The 17723-nt window shown below is 45.8% G+C and overlaps 1 protein-coding gene across 1 annotated transcript; it reads right to left on the bottom strand.

Annotated features, from left to right (window-relative positions):
• Positions 1–10420: 10420 nt before the first annotated feature.
• LOC121281814 (type-2 angiotensin II receptor-like) lies at positions 10421–14001 on the bottom strand. Its single transcript, XM_041194828.1, has 2 exons — positions 13922–14001; positions 10421–12188 (listed from the first exon to the last, which is right to left on the bottom strand). Exon 2 carries the CDS (start codon positions 12174–12176, stop codon positions 11016–11018), a length of 1161 nt encoding a protein of 386 aa, XP_041050762.1. The 5' UTR covers positions 12177–12188; positions 13922–14001; the 3' UTR covers positions 10421–11015.
• Between the last annotated feature and the right edge of the window lie 3722 nt (positions 14002–17723).

Genomic DNA, 17723 nt, shown 5'->3' with positions numbered 1-17723 from the left:
TCACTGGAATATTGCAGCAGGCCAAGGACGGACATGTGGGCATGAGAGCAGGGTGGTGTGTTGAAATGGCAAGCAACAGGGAGGTCTGGGTCATGCTTGCAGACAGACGGAAGGTGTTCCGCAAAGCGCTCACCCAGTCTACGTTTGGTCTCTCCAATGTAGAGGAGACCGCATTGGGAGCAGCGAATGCAGTAGACTAAATTGAGGGAAGTGCAAATGAAGTGCTGCTTCACTTGAAAGGAGTATTTGGGCCCTTGGACGGTGAGGAGGGCGTAAGTAAAGGGGCAGGTGTTACACTTTCTGCGGTTGCATGGGAAGGTGCCAGGGGAGGGGGTGGAGGTGTAGGACACTCTAAGGAAAACAACCCCAGCCTATACAGCCTTTCTTCATTGCTGAAATGCTCCAGCCCAGGCAACATCCTGGTGAATCTTCTCTGCACCCTCACCAATGCAATCACATCCTTCCTATAGTGTGGCGGCCAGAACTGCACACAGTACTCCAGCTGTGGCCGAACTAACGTTTTATACAGCTCCAACATAACCTCCCTGCTCTTATGTTCTATGCCTCAGCTATTGAAGGCCCATATGCCTTCTTAACCACCTTACCTACCTGTGCTGCTGCCTTCTGGGACCTATGGACATGTACACCAAGGTCCCTCTGATCCTCTGTACTTCCTAGGGTCCTACCATTCATTGTGTATTCCCTTGCCATGTTAGTCCTCCAAAAATGCAAGACCTCACGCATTTCAGGATGAAATTCCTTTTGCCACTGCTCTGCCCATCTGACCAGCCTATCTATATTGTCCTGTAATCTAAGGCTTTCCTCCTCACTATTTATGACAGCACCAACTTTCGTGTCATCTGCGAACTTACTAATCATACCTCCTATATTCACATCTAAACCATTAATGTACAATACAAATAGCAAGGGTCCCAATACCAATCCCTGTGATACACCACTCATCATAGGCTTCCAATCGCAAAAACAGCCTTTGACCATCACCCTCTGCCTCCTGCCACTAAGCCAATTTTGGATCCCATTTGCCAAATTGCCCTGGATCCCATGGGCTCTTACATTTTTTATCATTCTCCCATATGGGACCTTATCAAAAGCCTTACTGAAGTCCATGTAGACGACATCAACTGCACTACCCTCATCTACACAACTAGTCACCTCCTCGAAAAATTCAATCAAATTTGTTAGACATGATCTCCCCCTGATAAAGCCATGCTGACTATCCCTGATTAATCCTGTCCCTCAGAACTTTTTCCAATTGTTTCCCTACCACAGATGTTAGACTGACTGGCCTGTAATTACCTGGTTTATCCATCGAGATCTGAGCACCGTGTCACATATTACAAGCTTCCACACACAAATGTATCCATGAGGTCACAGGCACCATCTTTGCGAAGGCACACAGCTTTGTGCATTTGGCCCAGGATCAGGAAAGCCAGGAAGTAGGAGCACTAGGAATCATCCAGATCTCAGGTTTCCCACAGGTACAGGATGCCATAGACCGCACTCACATGGCAGTCAGATCTCCATGGCAATAAGCAGTCAACTACATCAACCGCAAGGCTTTTTAAAAAACTAATCCTTTATATGTGGGTGTCGCTTGCTAGGCCAGCATTTATTGCCCATCCCTAATTGCCCTCATTCAGAGGGCATTTTTAAAAGTCAACCACATTGCTGGCGGTCTGGAGTCACATAAAAGCCAGACCAGGTAAGGACAGCAGATTTCCTTCCCTAAAGGGCATTAGTGAACCAGATGGCTTTTTACGACAATTGTTTCAAGGTCAACATCAGACTTTTAATTGCAGATTTTTATCAAATTCAAATTTCACCATCTGCCATGGTGGGATTTGAACCCAGGATCCCCAGAATATTACCCTGGGTCTCTGTCTAGTCCAGTGACAATACCACTATGCCACCACTTCCACTCACTGTTCGGCTGGTGTGTGACCACCATAAATGTATCCTGCAGGTCTGCGCACAGTTCCTAGGAAGTGTCCACGACTCCTACATTCTCAGTCGGTCTCAGATCCCTGACGTCTTCCAGGATCCACAGACGCTGCAGGGTTGGCTCCTCGGGTACAAAGGCTACCCACAGAGGAAGCAGCTGATAACACACATGCGACGGCCTCAGACAGCAGCAGGGAGGAGGTACAATGAAGCTCATGCTGCAACTCTCACCTTGGTGGAGCAAACCATCGGGATGTTGCAAATGAGGTTCTGGTGCCTGGACCAGTCAGTCCATAGAGGGTATCATGCATCGTTGTCACCTTTTTATAAATTCATTTACGGGATGTGGGTGTCACTGGCTGGGCCAGCACTTATTGCCCATCCTTAATTGCCCTCAAGAAGGTGGTGGTGAGCCGCCGCCTTGAATCGCTGCAGTCCATGTGGTGTAGGTACACGCACAATGCTGTTAGTGGGGGAGTTCCAGGATTTTGACCCAGCGACAGTGAAGGAACAGTGATATATTTCCAAGTCAGGATGGTGAGTGACTTGGGGGGAACTTCCAGTAGGTGGTGTTCCCATGTATCTGCTGCCCTTGTCCTTCTAGATGGTAGTGGTCGTGGGTTAGGAAGGTGCTGTCTAAGGAGCTTTGGTGAGTTCCTGCAGTGCATCTTGTAGGTGGTACATACTGCTGCCACTGTTTGTCAGTGGTGGAGGGAGTAAATATTTGTGGAAGGGGTGCCAATCAAGTGGGCTGCTTTATCCTGGATGGTGTGAAGCTTCTTGAGTGTTGTGGGAGCTGCATTCATCCAGGCAAGTGGGGAGTATTCCATCACGCTCCTGACTTGTGCTTTGTCGACGGTGGACAGGCTTTGAGGAGTCAGGAGGTGAGTTATTCGTCGCAGGATTCTTAGCCTCTGACCTGCCCCTGTAGCCACAGTATATGGTTAGTCCAGTTCAGTTTCTGGTGAATGGTAATCCCCAGGATATTGATAGTGGGGGATTCAGCGATGGTAATGACATTGAATGTAAGGGGATGATGGTCAGATTCTCTCCTACAACCTGGCGCTGCAACGGGGAGAGGAGCTGGCTGAGGAGGAGATGGAGGAGCCGCACATCTCCTTCGATGAGGAGGACATCGAAGGGGATGAGGGTGGGAGGTCCTCAAAGGTGAGGATACTAGAGATGAAACCATCACACTAGCTAGACGAGGCAGGTGCACTCAGGAGGCCCTCACAGCTACTAGATTTGTGGAGGATGATGACAACATGCAGTGAGGTGACCCCATAAATCCTCATATTGCATCTGTGAACATTTGACTCCAGCCTGGCTTTTGGCAGCACAAATACCCTCTGTGATATGGCTCCTGTCATGGGGATGTAGCGGAGGCCCTAATAGTCACTCGTTTGCAGGAGGATATGATGGTATGCAGTGAGGACACACCGGAGATCTTCACACAGCCTTTGTGAATGTCTGACTCCTGTCTGGCTGAGGGCAGCTCACTTGCACTCTGTGATCAGGATCATATCATGGAGACACAGACGTGAAACTTAAAATGCACCTGATCCTTTGTCAGCCTTCAGCACCTGTCCCCTTCAGGAGCACAGCGTCACCAGTCACAGATGCTGAAGAAATGGGAGACCAACCCCATCTCAGAGGTACTGAGAACACACAGTGAGAATGACGGTTCTATGACACCTACCCACGTCATTCTGGCAGCAATGACAAGCACCATTGAGGTGCAGACATCACTAATGTGTCCAATGAGTGTGAGGCTGGACCAACACTTTTGTCTGAAGGTTACACAGAGCACAGGGAAGAGGCCCCGGACTGAGACACCTGCCTTTATCTTGTGCAGGAACCAAGGTTTCACATCTCAGTGAACATTGCTCATCAGAGCAAGGAGCCATAGGCAGGGAGACATTCTTGGGAGTTTATTTATAGTCGTGAATATTACGTACAAGTGATTAACACCTGTGCACAAGCTGTGCAACTCCATCTTTGGTCAAGACTTTCAGCAGGGGTGAGAACAGAATGTCTGGTCATGGTAAAACCAGAGGCAATGGGTGTGCCAAGGCCAAGACTCACTGCTCCAGAGCCGGGCTCTAGTTCCCTGTCGGCCGTAACCACTGGCTGCTGCGCAAGGGTCACTATGCTGAGTGGGTCGGGGCCGGAGCCCCTGTCTACCTGGCCGCTGTCCTCGAGTACCTGACGGCCGAGATCCTCGAGCTGGCCGGCAATGCGGCCTGGGACAACAAGAAGACCCTCTTCATCCCTCGGCACCTGCAGCTGGCCATCCGCAACGACGAGGAGCTCGACAAGCTGCTGGGCGGGGTTACCATAGCCCAGGGTGGGGTCCTGCCCAACATCCAGGCTGTGCTGCTGCCCAAGAAAACCGGTCACCCCAGCAAGGTTTACGCCGGAAGGGGCAACACCAGAAAAACATCAAATCCACCTTCTTAATGAGCTTGTTGCACTCGTTGTAGCCTCAGTTGGAGCTAGGGAGTAAGGAGAGCAGGTTGTGTGTTGCTGCTTTTCCTGCTGTTCCTGTGTCCTTCGTGTTGCTGCTGCTGCTCCTGTGGGGCCGAAGGAGAGAGAGGGAGAGGGAGAACAGCTACTGCTGTTGCAGTTTGTGCTGCTGCTGCTGCTGCTGCTACAGGACAGAAAGGCCGGAGGCCAGGACTGAGAATTACAACATCCTAGGTGGGTGTCTGGACTTTCTATTTTTTCAGGTGGGGGCTGCTAAAGACTGTTTTGTAGGGGGAGGGCAGAAGACTGCCCAAGGACATGGGGAAGAAAAAGAGGGGTGTGTGTGTGTGTGTGTGTGTGTGTGTGTGTTAAAACCATCTTGCTGCCACCCCTCCCCCACCCAGCCTTTTCCCAGTGGCCAGTTCTGACTGGTGAAGAAATCGCCCTTCCCCTACTGGAAGATCATCGAGGCCCCCACCCACCATCCATCTTCCACCCAGAGACACCCACCTAGACTTTCCCCTTTCCCTCCCTGTCCTCTACCCCTCTCCCTTCTCTCCCCTCCTCTCTTTTATTTTGAACATCTCAGAGGGGGAGGTTATTTCCACCTTTCTCCCCCTTCCACACTGCCACCCCGCACCCCCCCCCTGCCCCCCCACGTTTCCCACCCCCCCCACCACCAAACCCACCAGGGAGGAAATTTATTAAAAAAATATAAATTAAAAAACAAAAAACAAAACAACAAAGTATGTCCAATCCTTCTCGGGGTGGGTGTGGCTCAGGCCCAAAGGCCAGCTCACCATCACCCGTGGCCAGGCCCTCAGGGGCAAATGTGGAGGGGGTATTGTCACTGGTGGCGGGGCCTCCTAAAAAGTCCCTGCCTCCGCCTGCTGTGGATCAGATAGTGCGATGTGCTCACCAGATTGTGACCCTGAGGCTACTTTAGAACTAGGTCCCACCAATGTGGGTATCTGTGCTGGTTGAGGGTGTGGTTGAGCACTGTGACAGGTCTTGAATTGGAGTTTCAGCAGATTTGTCTTCCGAGGTGTCTTCAGGGCTTGAGTCGAGGACTCCCTTGGCAGTTCACTGGGACACATTGCACTGGGACATGTTATACTGGGAAACAGCCAGGTGTTCAGCACTCAGAGGACTGCTGGAGGCCAGAAATTTGCTGAGTCCAGGTCAAATGAGGAGCCCCTGGACTCGGCCATGCCTCAGCTGTTGGGCGCAAAGGCAAACTCGGCAACATCAGGAACGGATGTCTGCTGCACGCCTGGGACCACAGCCCAGGTGTGCCTATGAAAGCAATGGGAGATAATTAGTGCTTGGCAGTAGCCTGTGAAACAGGACACATCACTCACAGTATTGTCATCTGATGGATCCTCACTTGGTAGGCCACTGCTGGCCTCACCATCAGCACAGCAACGGCTGGTTGTATGACTATTTTCAGAGTCCGTGAGGACCTTGATTTCAGGCATTCCTCCACTGGTCTGTGATCTCTCCCTGTTGTGTGCCAGCTTGTTCTGCATGAATAGAGATGGAGAGAGTGTAAGCAGGATGCCTGCCAGGCCAGATGATAAGTATGCCTGGCACGTGTGGGTGATGAGTGGTACCATGGACGTGATGACGACAATGAAATAAAAACAAAAAATGCTGGAAAAACTAAGCAGGCCTGAAAGCATCTGTTGAGAGAGAAACAGTTAACTTTTCGAGTCCATATGACTGTTCTTTAGATGTACCTGACATTTTATTTCAGATTTCCAGCATCTGCGGTGTTTTGCATTTATGAGGACAATGAAGCCGTGTGTGAAAGAGTGAATGGCTTTGTCCCTTGAACCGACAGTGAGTGTTGGCCCTGTGGATGTGTGAGTTGAGAGTGATGAGAGGAGTGATTTACCCTGACAGAACAGAGGGGATCATTCATCCTCTTTCAGCGCTGGGAGGCTGTCCTCTTTTGCAGGGTATTGGCACTGACTACCACTGCCACCACCTCCCAAGCCAGACTGGTGATGTTGCTGGCCATCCTGCAGCCAGAATGGGGGTAGAGGCATGAGGAAGCGGCAAGGTGATGGCATAGGGGGCGAATGAGAGCCCGCCTGCCCTCAAAACGGCGTGTTTCCCGGGAATGCATGATTAATGAAGCAGGATTGAGATGATATAGAGTGAAAAGCTGCCTCTGCGGACGGTGGGTAAAACGTTCTTTTTCCTGCCAACTACCGCACTTAGTACAAATCTGGGATGATTCCGCCCAGAGATTGACACAGAAAGACAGACAGACATATTTCAAAAGAGATAGGGATAAACTGAGTGAGAGATTGTAGTAGAGATGAAGAGAGAAATGAAGAGAAACAGAGATAGAGATGGAGACAGTAACACAGATGGAGAGAGGCAGAGAGAGGACAGCGTAACCCACTTTCAAACAATGAGTGGAAGTTTTAACTTTGGCAGGGATGTAAAATAGACAAAATTGGATGGTTGCCCACTGTACACCAGGTCTGGATGTTCCTTTGCATTAAAGGGAAATGGAATGAGGTATCTCACAGGCAGCTGATCAGGTATTACCCATTCTATAGTTCCACTGAAATTGAAAGTAGCAGATATTATTTCTACAAATCATTGGTTGCAAACTAAGGTGCAAAGGTCAAAATAAACTGTATGTTAAATATTTTAAACCAACATGATGCAAATTATGATTTCCAGTCACAATTATTTACGATCAGATTTTTGGATCTCGTTCCTGTATCACATTTACTTGCCAAGTCATTGTGATCATGGCATTTATAGGGAAACCAAGCCAAAGCGATCATTGCTTTACTTGAGGTTTAGGCAGCGTTTCCCAAACTGTGGGTGGGGTCACAAGCCGAGATTTTGGGGTCAGGGGCTCTGAAGCAGTGCTGCTGCAGAAATAGACCTGTAAAAAGGTAAGTGTTTTTTTTTGTAGATACCTTGCCTTTTCATCAACTATCCCAGCTCATTAGCCAATGCCAACACTAAGCCATATCCTAGGGATTGAGATAACAAGCTTGCTACCTCTTCTGTCAATGTAAAGGCCAAAGCTTGTGCAAATACACATACGCAATTTTTAAAAAGTATATATTCATGCTTTCTATAAGTTTTAGGAGCCATAATATTTTTGCAGGGGAAGACTATATATCACACCGATATTTTCTGTTGTGTACAACTAAAACCTATCGTGGTGTCTACCATGAAATCTTGTTGTGCGTGTAATTTGCAGTCATGTGTATCAAATTTCCTTTACATGCAGAAATGGAACTTCAAGGTTTCATGTAGCTATGCATTATAGCAAGTTATAAAAAGAATTATAAAGAGTTTCTTATGCATGAGTCTAAGTTACGGTGAAGATTTTACACTATCAAATTTTAGTTGAGGTTATTGGAAATATTTAGCTGCTTCAAGTGCTCTGCATAATAATTGTCTGCATAATGATTGTGTAAACTGCCTGTCTGAAGCCTCCCGTCACCTGTGCACCGCATCCCACTTGCCCACCCCCCAAATTTTCACTCTGGGGTCACAGGTCACATGAATTCTGAGGCTTTAAATGGGGCAACACCAGGAAAAAGTTTGCAAATACTGGTTTAGGATGAAGAAGGCTGGCTATGCTCGCAAGAAATAGTTTCATTGATAAGTTGCTGCCAACAGCTGCTGCCCCTCTTCTGAACAGTGATACTCTCTGATTGTACTAATAGCGCCATCTAGTGGAGATTTCTATTCTTATGCTTTATTTTTCTATGAATATTAAATCTGGTTTAAAGTGAGATTTTGGCACATAAAACAAGAGCAGGTGTGAGAGGTTTCTAATCATTATCCCTGGCCATAACACTTTAACCACAATTAGAGCTGCGAAATACAAAATTAATGAAGAAAGACTTGCATTTATGGGGTGCCTTTTATGACCTCAGGAAGTCCCACAGCACTCTACAGCCAAGGAAGTACTTCTTGCAATGTCAGAATCGAACAGAGGTGTCTTCTTGTACCCCTATAACATAGACCCTTGCCAAAGCTGCCCCTTGTAACTTAATCGATTGCTCACAGGTTATTTTCGGCTACACTGCTGGACAATGATCTGACAGAGTGGATTGACCGCCTGTTGTAACAGTCATCCGATTTTCATCCCATGAGACCGATCAGGTGAAAATGGGATGGGTTCTATAATGAGCGGCTGATCCAGAGTTGCTGGCTAGGTGTCAAATTTTCCCCCACATATCTCAACAGTTTGTACCAGAGGGCAGTGAGCCTGTGAAAATAAATGATGCCTGGCATCCAAACTAACTCTCTACCAATAGATTTAAAACTCTGGCCTCTAGTCCTACAATTCTGATTTATTTCAAATACCCATCGAACTTAAGTCTAACCATCATTTTAAAATCTCAGTCGTATTCCCTGTAATCCTGTTTCTGCAAAGTAAATCGTCCCTAATTCTTGGGGCTTAGCTTCAAAACTAAGAGCTCTAAGATGTGGTGTCTTCCGGGTTGCCCTCCTCCCCAGAACCCAAATGTGCTCAACTGCTTGGATTAAAATTGAAAGCAATACTCCATGTGTGAACATAAGTGATATATGGCCCAAACACAGTTTCCTTCTATCTATATTCAACTTAATTTTGCACAAGACAACCTAAAATACTTTGGCACTATGACTGCAACAAGTGATTGGCTATTAGCCCAAGTCTCTTTCATGACCTATGTGTTCGACACTTCATAACCGAGGGCTTCCAGTCAGTGGCAATGCTGGGTGCATTTCTGCTGCTTGCAAAGGTTTTACTGACCCACTTTACTGCACACTTCTTCCGGGATCTTCAAATCTCCACTGGCAGAGAAATGGGCAGCGCTGTGTCTCTCATCCAAGTCCAACAAATCAGAGGAAGGAGGAGGCACCAGCTGCCATATTCAGATAAGTTTTTAAAGGTCCAGTCTTTTAATGAATGAGTGTGGGTAGTGAATGGGTGAGTAGATGAATGAGTGAATGGGTGAGGTGGCTAGGTGGGTGAGGTAGGTAGGCAGGCAGGTAGATGAGTTGACTGAGTGGGTAGTTGGGTGAGTGGGTAGCTCGTCAGGGGATACCTGACTGGACCAGGGGGATATCAGGTCGGGGGCGTATCTGGGTCAGATTGGCAGGTAGTTGGGCGGTTAGGGTGTTATTGGGTCAAGTCAGGGAGTAGTCAGGTGTTCAGGGTGGGGGGGGGGTAGTCAGGTCAGGTCGAGGGGGTCGGTTAATTCGGGTCAGAAGGTAGTCGGGGGTAGTTGGGTGGTTGGGGGATAGTCAGGTCAAGGAGGGTAGTCGAGTCAAGTTGGTGGGTATTCCAGTGATCTGGAGTAATCAGGTCAGAGGGTAGTTGGGGGACCAGTTGGGTGGTCGGGAAGTAGTCGGGTGGTGGGGTTGTAGTCAGGTGGTCAGTTGTGGAGTTACCTAGCTGACAGATCAGGTATTAAACGATATAACATTTCCAGGAAAAGTATGTGGGTTAAGTCCCACCTATCTGGGCCAAGTCTATACCCCAAGCTCAGGGTTTGAAACATTCATTGAGGGTCCCAGGCAGCAGGAAGTCAACCCATCTGAAGATTAAATCTCCTAGGAAATTCTCACATATGTCTGTGCATGAGGACTTCCACAAGATCCTGACAAGCATCTCCCAATGTGCATCCCATCTCTGACGAGCCACAGATAGGAAGATTTGGACCAATGTGTTCACATTAGAATGACATTTCGCTAACTTGTCTAAATTGGCCTGCAGCCAATGAAATACTAAACCCAATTTTTGTAGCATCCATAAATTTAAGAATGGCTCTATTTGAGATCTTTTCTAGATTATTAACAAAATTGTTGAACAGCAATGGTCGCAATATGGAACTTTAAGGAACTCCACTTGTTAGTTACTATGTTCCAACCAACAACCTTCTGCTCACGTGATTTCAAAGGTTAAATAATTTACAGCATTAAGAGGTGAATCCAGGCAAAAAAACAGTGAAACTTAACCTGAGGAAATGAAAGCTTTTATATAAACCTGTCTTCCTTCCTTGTGCAGTTATTAAACTCTAATTGCCCTCATCTTCTTCCTCTGTTTACTTAACATTGATTAAACTTTAATACTGCAAGGAAACAAGTTTCTCCTGAGTAACAGAATAATATTCCATGTATTACATAATGCAGCAGATCATACATTGTTAGTTACTGTCCATTACAGAGAAAAAGGAAACTTCATACAGAGGAACATCTTACAGAAATACATAAAATCAGTGAAAACAAAAGGCTCAACGCGTATGGGCCGTGATGCTGGGAATTCAGCTGCAACACAAACTTGGTGGTTGAATATTTCCTGAAAATTCCCAGTTATCATCTAAATCATCTATTATTCCATAGAAAAGTTTATAATTTTAAGCAATCTTTAAAGACAAGTTTATAATTATCATGATGCTGTATTTCCAATATAGGTGGAGGCCTTAGATTTTAACATCAGATGCACACTTTTTTGGCACCTTTACACCAATAGAAATTAAAGATTAAAATGCTATGGTTATCAGTAGAAACTTGGCTGGGAGGCAATCCTGGCTTCACTGAATCTATTTAATGCCTCATAAATTATTAAGATCAATACACCCTGTATCACAGTTCTTGTGAGAAGGGTTGCTGATTCTGGTTGATGAGCTTCCCCGGCTGTAGAGTCTGGAGGGCCCTCTCTGAGCCTTGTCGCATAGCTGTACTTGAAAGTGATCTCCCAGAAAGCAGTAAATAAAAGGGTTGATGCAGCTATTTGCAAAACCGAGGCAATTGGCGATTGGCATTGCAATTTTGATCATAGTGATAGTTTGACAATCAGCAATGAAATTCAGCCTTGACAATGCATCCATAAATGTTAATACATGAAATGGCAACCAGCAGATGAAAAAAGCCAACACGACTGCAATCACCATCCACAATGCCTTGTCTCGTTTACATTTATTTTTTTCTGGTACTTCTATTCTCATCAGATGATAGGCAACAAAACTATAGCACGTGCCTATTACTGTGAAGGGAATGAAGAAGCCCAGAGTATTTTCCATCAAAGACATGGCCGCAGACCAATGATTGGCATTACTTGGGGGGTAAACCATTTCACACACCGTGTTTCCCATCTTCTCAATATAATGGGCACTTTGAAAGTAGATGGCTGGAAAGGTTGCAACCAAAGCCAAACTCCATACAAGGATTATGACGCAGTGAACATGGCATAGAGTTCTCTTCGACTGAGATCCAAAAGGGTGCAGAATTGCCATGTAACAATCAATACTCATGCACATAATGAAATATATACTGGCGTACAAATTGAGAGACACAAGAGAGCTGCATATTTTACACATCACTGAACCAAAATGCCAACTGTACCCAGTAGCATTATAGACTGCCCAAATTGGGAGAGTGGATAAGAAAACCAGGTCAGCAATTGCTAGGTTGATGATGTATATGTTAGCAACAGTTTTCAAATGACTGCGATGACAAAGGAAGGCGATTACCACACTGTTCCCAATGTATCCCAAGATAAAGATGACACTGTAGACAGCTGGGATGAAATTGGAAATATATTGGGATGGTACAAAAAAGTTGCATTGTTGGTCAGACCCGTTATGTAGGGAGGGTGTAATAAACTGTGAATAAGATGTATCATCAACAATTTCTGTACTATTGTCAGTAGAGGGGGTAGAAAGTATTTGGTCCATCTCTGTTGAGGCAAGGTCTTGGCTGATAGTGTTTTCCATTGGTCATTGAACCTGTGAAACATTTAAACCCACACTCTTAATACAAGGAGCAAAGATTTAAAACATCTCAGCTCTGTACTCATGTTCTCATTTACAAAAACACATCTAGATGATATCTGGATTTGCAGTGAGCTATGCTCATTAAACAATGCTTAAAATATTATGTGCTCCAGTAATCTGTTTGTGAAAAGCACTTGATCCGACTAAGAATGAAACTCTAGCGAGGAGGTAGACACAAGTACAAATATGCTGTTCCAGTTTATGTTTGCATCTTTTTCACTGAAATATTTGAGGACAGGAACTTTACTCCTGAGCTGCTACAAGCAGCAGCAACATGACTCGTTGACGGATCATGGGTTGATTTTCTGATTCATGAAAATATTATTTTGGGGTTTCCTGCATGTTTAATTAAGTTGAGTGAGATGCTCAACTTAAACATAATCAGGTTATCAGAAACAAACCCCAGGCCTTTGAGCGGAGATGGGAGGGCACTATATCTGCTGTTCTCAATGCAGTGTGTGAGAAGCGGGCATGTTAGAATTACATTGTTGGCTGCATATCTTACTGTGATCAGCAATGGAGGAGCTCTCCTCCCTGTACAGACATATTTAATGCCATGAGCATGTTCACACTATGAAATTTGAAAAACCTGCTTTATCCAAATCTGTGCTGGCTGTCCTTGATTGTCCCAGGGCTCTTCTAAATTCCCGCTCATTTTATCTTGATTTATGAATCTTAAGAGTTTTACCACAACTAACATTAGACTGACTGATCTGGAATGGCCCAGTTTATTCTTCACTCCTTTCTTTAGCGGAGGCTTTACAATGATCACTCTACAGCACAGTGTGTATCTTTAAGGAGGTTCAGAGTAGTGGTCCTGAACATTTATCCCCTCTCTGACTCCTCACAACAGCCGACAGGGCAGCCAACATGATTTATCCTCTTTGATTTCTTTCCTTTCAGTTGTTCCATGAGCTGCTCCAGTATATGTATGTTCTCACTCCCACCAGTACTTTGTAAGAGCCAATGTCAAGTTTTTATTAAATATCTGCACATTTAAAAAGGAATGCCAAATTGCAAGGGTTGTCATCGAGGCTACTCATCTGCTTTTCCAGGGGAAAAGGAAAGGACAGGTTAAAAAAAGATCCCATAAACTCCAAATATAAAACACAAATGATTCTGAAATCCCATGTAATAGAAACACCATTTATCACAATCTAATATACTTAATTATAAATGAACAGACTTGTGGAATGACACCTCCAGAGAATTAGTTAAAATTGTGCAATCCCATGTAACAGAAAGGGAATTAGAGTCACCATAAAACATGAGTTCAGCGCAATATCCAATTGCTTTAAAGACCCAACTAAGATTCATTCATTACTCTGTTTCTCTCTGCAGATGCTGCCTGGCCTGTTGAGTGCTTCCAGCATTTTCTGTTTTTATTTATATATATAATTGTTTATAATTGTTCAAATGAAGCCAGACCATCGTCAGATTCGCTCTCAAAATATTGACCCTCATTTTTGTTTGTACGTTAAATATTTTGGTAAAGGCATACCCTGGCAACATGACCGATAATATTAAATTAATGGCCGATTTGAAATATGAAATTCCAGATATTTATTTTCATTATTCTATTTGTCTCAAATCTGTTGCCTAACAACTTTATGTTAAATGCTCGAACAAGATCGCTTCCAAAATCAGAACTGTTTTAAAAATCTAAACATTTTACTTAAGCTTACCAGTAACCGGGAGCTTGGATGAGAGTCGAAGCTTTGTTCTGGATTTGGTCGCAGAATCCGAGTCCAGCGTCTTTGTGTTGTCCTTTATATTCTCACAGCAGGAATCACATGGTGTCCAGATGGAATTTTACAAAGCATGAGACAGAAACTTTGGCAGCACTTATTTTGACAACAAAAATAACTTAGTCATTCTGTTCCTCCTGGAGCCTTCCCTAGTGACAAGAGTTTAGAATTTCCAAAAAAAACAATGCAGCATGTAAACACATTTAAGATAAATCCCAGCACATTGGCACAGTCATCCTATTCCATTTCAAAGCTTCTCATATGTAACTCATAGTAATTGTTCATGTTTCAATGTCCCACGATAGATTTCACTCTACAAAGTAAAGATATAACAGCTTTTGGTCGCTAGCGAACAACTCAGGCAGGTTACATTTGTTTATTATTACATTGAAAGAAAGTACAGTTAGTGTTGCATTGTTTCCTGATATACCCATCCTACACATACTCCAGTCTGTAGTTAGGTAGTTAGCTAAGCTTAACAGTATTAAATAGTAATTCTACTGAATAGAAAAAAAAACTTGCATTTATATGGAAAACACAACAGTGATGTTCAGCTCATTATGCAAATGACCGGATCATCCTGTCTATAATACTACAGCAAAGATACAAGGTCATTCAGCCCATCAGGCTTCTCCTGGATTTTTTCTCCATGGCCACCTAGTCTAAATTTTACTCTGCTGCCTACTCTTCTCACACAATATTCTTCTTTAAGAAACTATCTATTAAACCACTTCAACAATGTTTTGTGACATAGAATTGTCCCAGATTTCCACTAAGTGCGGTAACAGGTGGGGGAAAAAATCATTTTAGCTGCCATCGCACATCCACAGTTCACATTAAACAGGTCTGTTGAAGAGTCATGCGGACTCAAAATGTTAACTGTGCTTCTTTCCACAGATGCTGCCAGACCTGCTGAGTTTTTCCATGTATTTTTGTTTTTGTTTTCGATTTCCAGCATCCGCAGTTTTTTGCTTTTATCCTTCTCATTGGGCCTTACAGACATCCTGATTACACTCTCCATCTGTATTCATGCAGGACAAGCTGGCACACAACAAGAGGAAGAGGTCACTGACCGGTGGTGGAATGCCCAACATCAAGGTCTTCACAGGCTTTGAAAACAGAGCCATCTAGCTGGCCGGCAATGATCTGGACTGTTCCTGTGCTGACGGTGAAATCGACAGTGATCAACCAAGTGAGGATCCAGCAGTGCAACATCTGTCAGACAACCATGCTGTGAGTGAGTTCCCCTGTTCCGCATCCCCTGCCATGCACTAATTATCTTTTTTTGCTTTCACAGGCACATCTGGGAAGCAGCCGAGAGGGTCCATAGTCCTCAGCCCAAGCCTTGAAGGCACCTTGGAAGAAGGATCTGATGACAATTGAAGTCCTGTCATGATACTCACCTGCACCCTCCACTAGTGCAGAGTGACACACCTTGGTGGGAGCTAGTTCTAGAGTAGCCTCGGGGTCACAATCTGGTGAGCACATCACACTGTCTGATCCACAGCAGACAGCAGCAGGGTCTTCCCAAGTTTCCAGCACTCAGAGAACTGCTGGAAGCCAGAAATTTGCTGAGTCTGAGTCAGATGACGAACCTCTGGACTCGGTCATACCTCAGTTGCAGGAGCTGCAAAGGCAAGCACGGGAACATCAGGAAGGGATGTCCGCTGCACATTGCAGATTGCAAGGCATAATGGAGGAGTCTGTCCACCTTCAGTCTGAGGTGATAGCGCCGGCATACCAATGCACCAACACTGGTAGGATGGCAGCTGCCAAGGTCCCCTGGTCCAGGACATCGGTCCAGCACTGCTGTGTGGGCTAACCTCCATTGCTGGCCTCCAACAATGTCAATGCAAGAGGGTGAGGGCCAGTTGGATCTCACTCCAACATCCCCCTCTCCAAAAGGAGTCAGCCAGAGGCTATCGGGTACCCATAGGGAGGAGGACTAGCAGGTGTACACCCTGGGGCCATCTACCCTGGTGACTGCAGGAGTGTCCGGCCCATCTGAATCCCTTCCTGTGACCCCAGCAACTCCAGCTCCACAGGCCAAGGAGGGTTTGATTGCCCACCAAAATCATCACCGACAGAGCATAGCAGTCGGCTGTGGAGGTTGGGCAGACTTAGGAAGGTTCAGAAGATATGGAATTCATTACAGACTGTGGAATTCGTTACCAGAGAAAGTAGTTGAGACCAAAACATTGTATGTTTTCAAGAAAGAGTTAGATATAGCTCTTGGGGTGAAAGGGATCAAAGGGTATGAGGAGAAAGCGAGAGCAGGCTATTGAGTTGGATGATCAGCCATGATCATAATGAATGGCGGAGCAGGCTCGAAGGGCCGAATGGCCTACTCCTGCTCCTAGTTTCTATGTTTCTATGTAGTTGCACAGCCTGGGCATGGGAGTTCATTGCTTGTACATAATGTACATTATTGTAAATAAACTCCCAAGAATGTCTCCCTGCCAATGGTTCCTTGTTATGATGAGCAGTGTTTGTGTTACTCAGATGTGAAACCTTGGTTTCTGCTCAAGATAAAGACAGGTGTCTCAGCCCAGGGCCTCTTCTGTGCTCTTTGCAACCTTCAGACCAGAGGGATGGTTCAGCTTCACACTCACTGGACGGTGAGTTAGTGATGCCTGCAGCTCAATGGTGCTGGTCATTGCTGCCAGAATGTCGTGGGCAGATGTCACAGAGTTCTGTCATTCTCTCTGGTTGCTCTCAGCACCTTTGTGGTGGGGCTGGATTCCTGTCTCATCAACCCATGTGACCAATGATGCTGTGCTCCTGAGGAGGTCAGGTGCTGAAGGGTGACTAAGGGTCAGATGTATTTGAAGTTTCACGGCTGCATCTCTATGACATGACCCTGATCACTGAGTGCAAGCGAACTGCCCTCAGCCAGACATTCACAGAGCCAATTTGAAGATCGATGGAGAGTCATCACTGCATGTCACCATCATCCTCCTTGAATCGAGCAACTATTAGGGCCTCTCCTGCGGTTTCCATGACATGAGCTTGAGTACTGAGTGTATGTGTGCTGCCATCAGCCACATAGGAATCAAATGTTCACAGATACAAAGTGAGGATGTCAAGACTGTCCTCACTGCATCTTGCCATCGTTTTCCACAAATCTTACAGTTATGAGGGCCCCCCGAGCCTGCCTCCTCGTCTGGCCAGTGCGATGGCCACGTTGCTGGCACCCTCGCCTTGGAGAACCTCATCATTGTCATCCCCTTTGACGTTCTCCTCATTGGAGGAGACACACAGCTCATCCATCTCCTCCCCAGCCAGGTCCTCCCCCCATTGCAGCACCAGGTTGTGTAGCACGCAGCAAGCTACAATAATGTGCGACACCCACGATGGGCTGTATTTCAACATGTCACCAGACCTATTGAGGCACCGGAACCTCATTTTCAATATGCCTATCATTTGCTCCACCAAAGTCCAGGTCGCTGCATGAGCCTCATTCTTTCATCGCTCTGCTGCAGTCTGAGGCTGCCGCACGGGCATCACCATCCACGTCCTCTGTGGGTAGCCCTTGTCCCTGAGGAGACAACCCTGCAGCCTCTCTGGACCCTGGAAGATGTCAGAGATCTAAGACCTGCCAGGGATGTAGGAGTCGTGGACGCTCCCTAGGATTCGTGCACAGACCTATAGGATGCAATTGTGGTGATCGTGTGTGTGGAAGCTGTTGCGGTTGATGTAGTTGACTGCTTGTTGCCACAGAGATCTAAACACCATGTGA

Source organism: Carcharodon carcharias, chromosome 9 (assembly GCF_017639515.1).
Source record: "Carcharodon carcharias isolate sCarCar2 chromosome 9, sCarCar2.pri, whole genome shotgun sequence".
Taxonomy (NCBI): domain Eukaryota; kingdom Metazoa; phylum Chordata; class Chondrichthyes; order Lamniformes; family Lamnidae; genus Carcharodon; species Carcharodon carcharias.
This window is presented reverse-complemented; position numbering and strand designations above follow the sequence as displayed.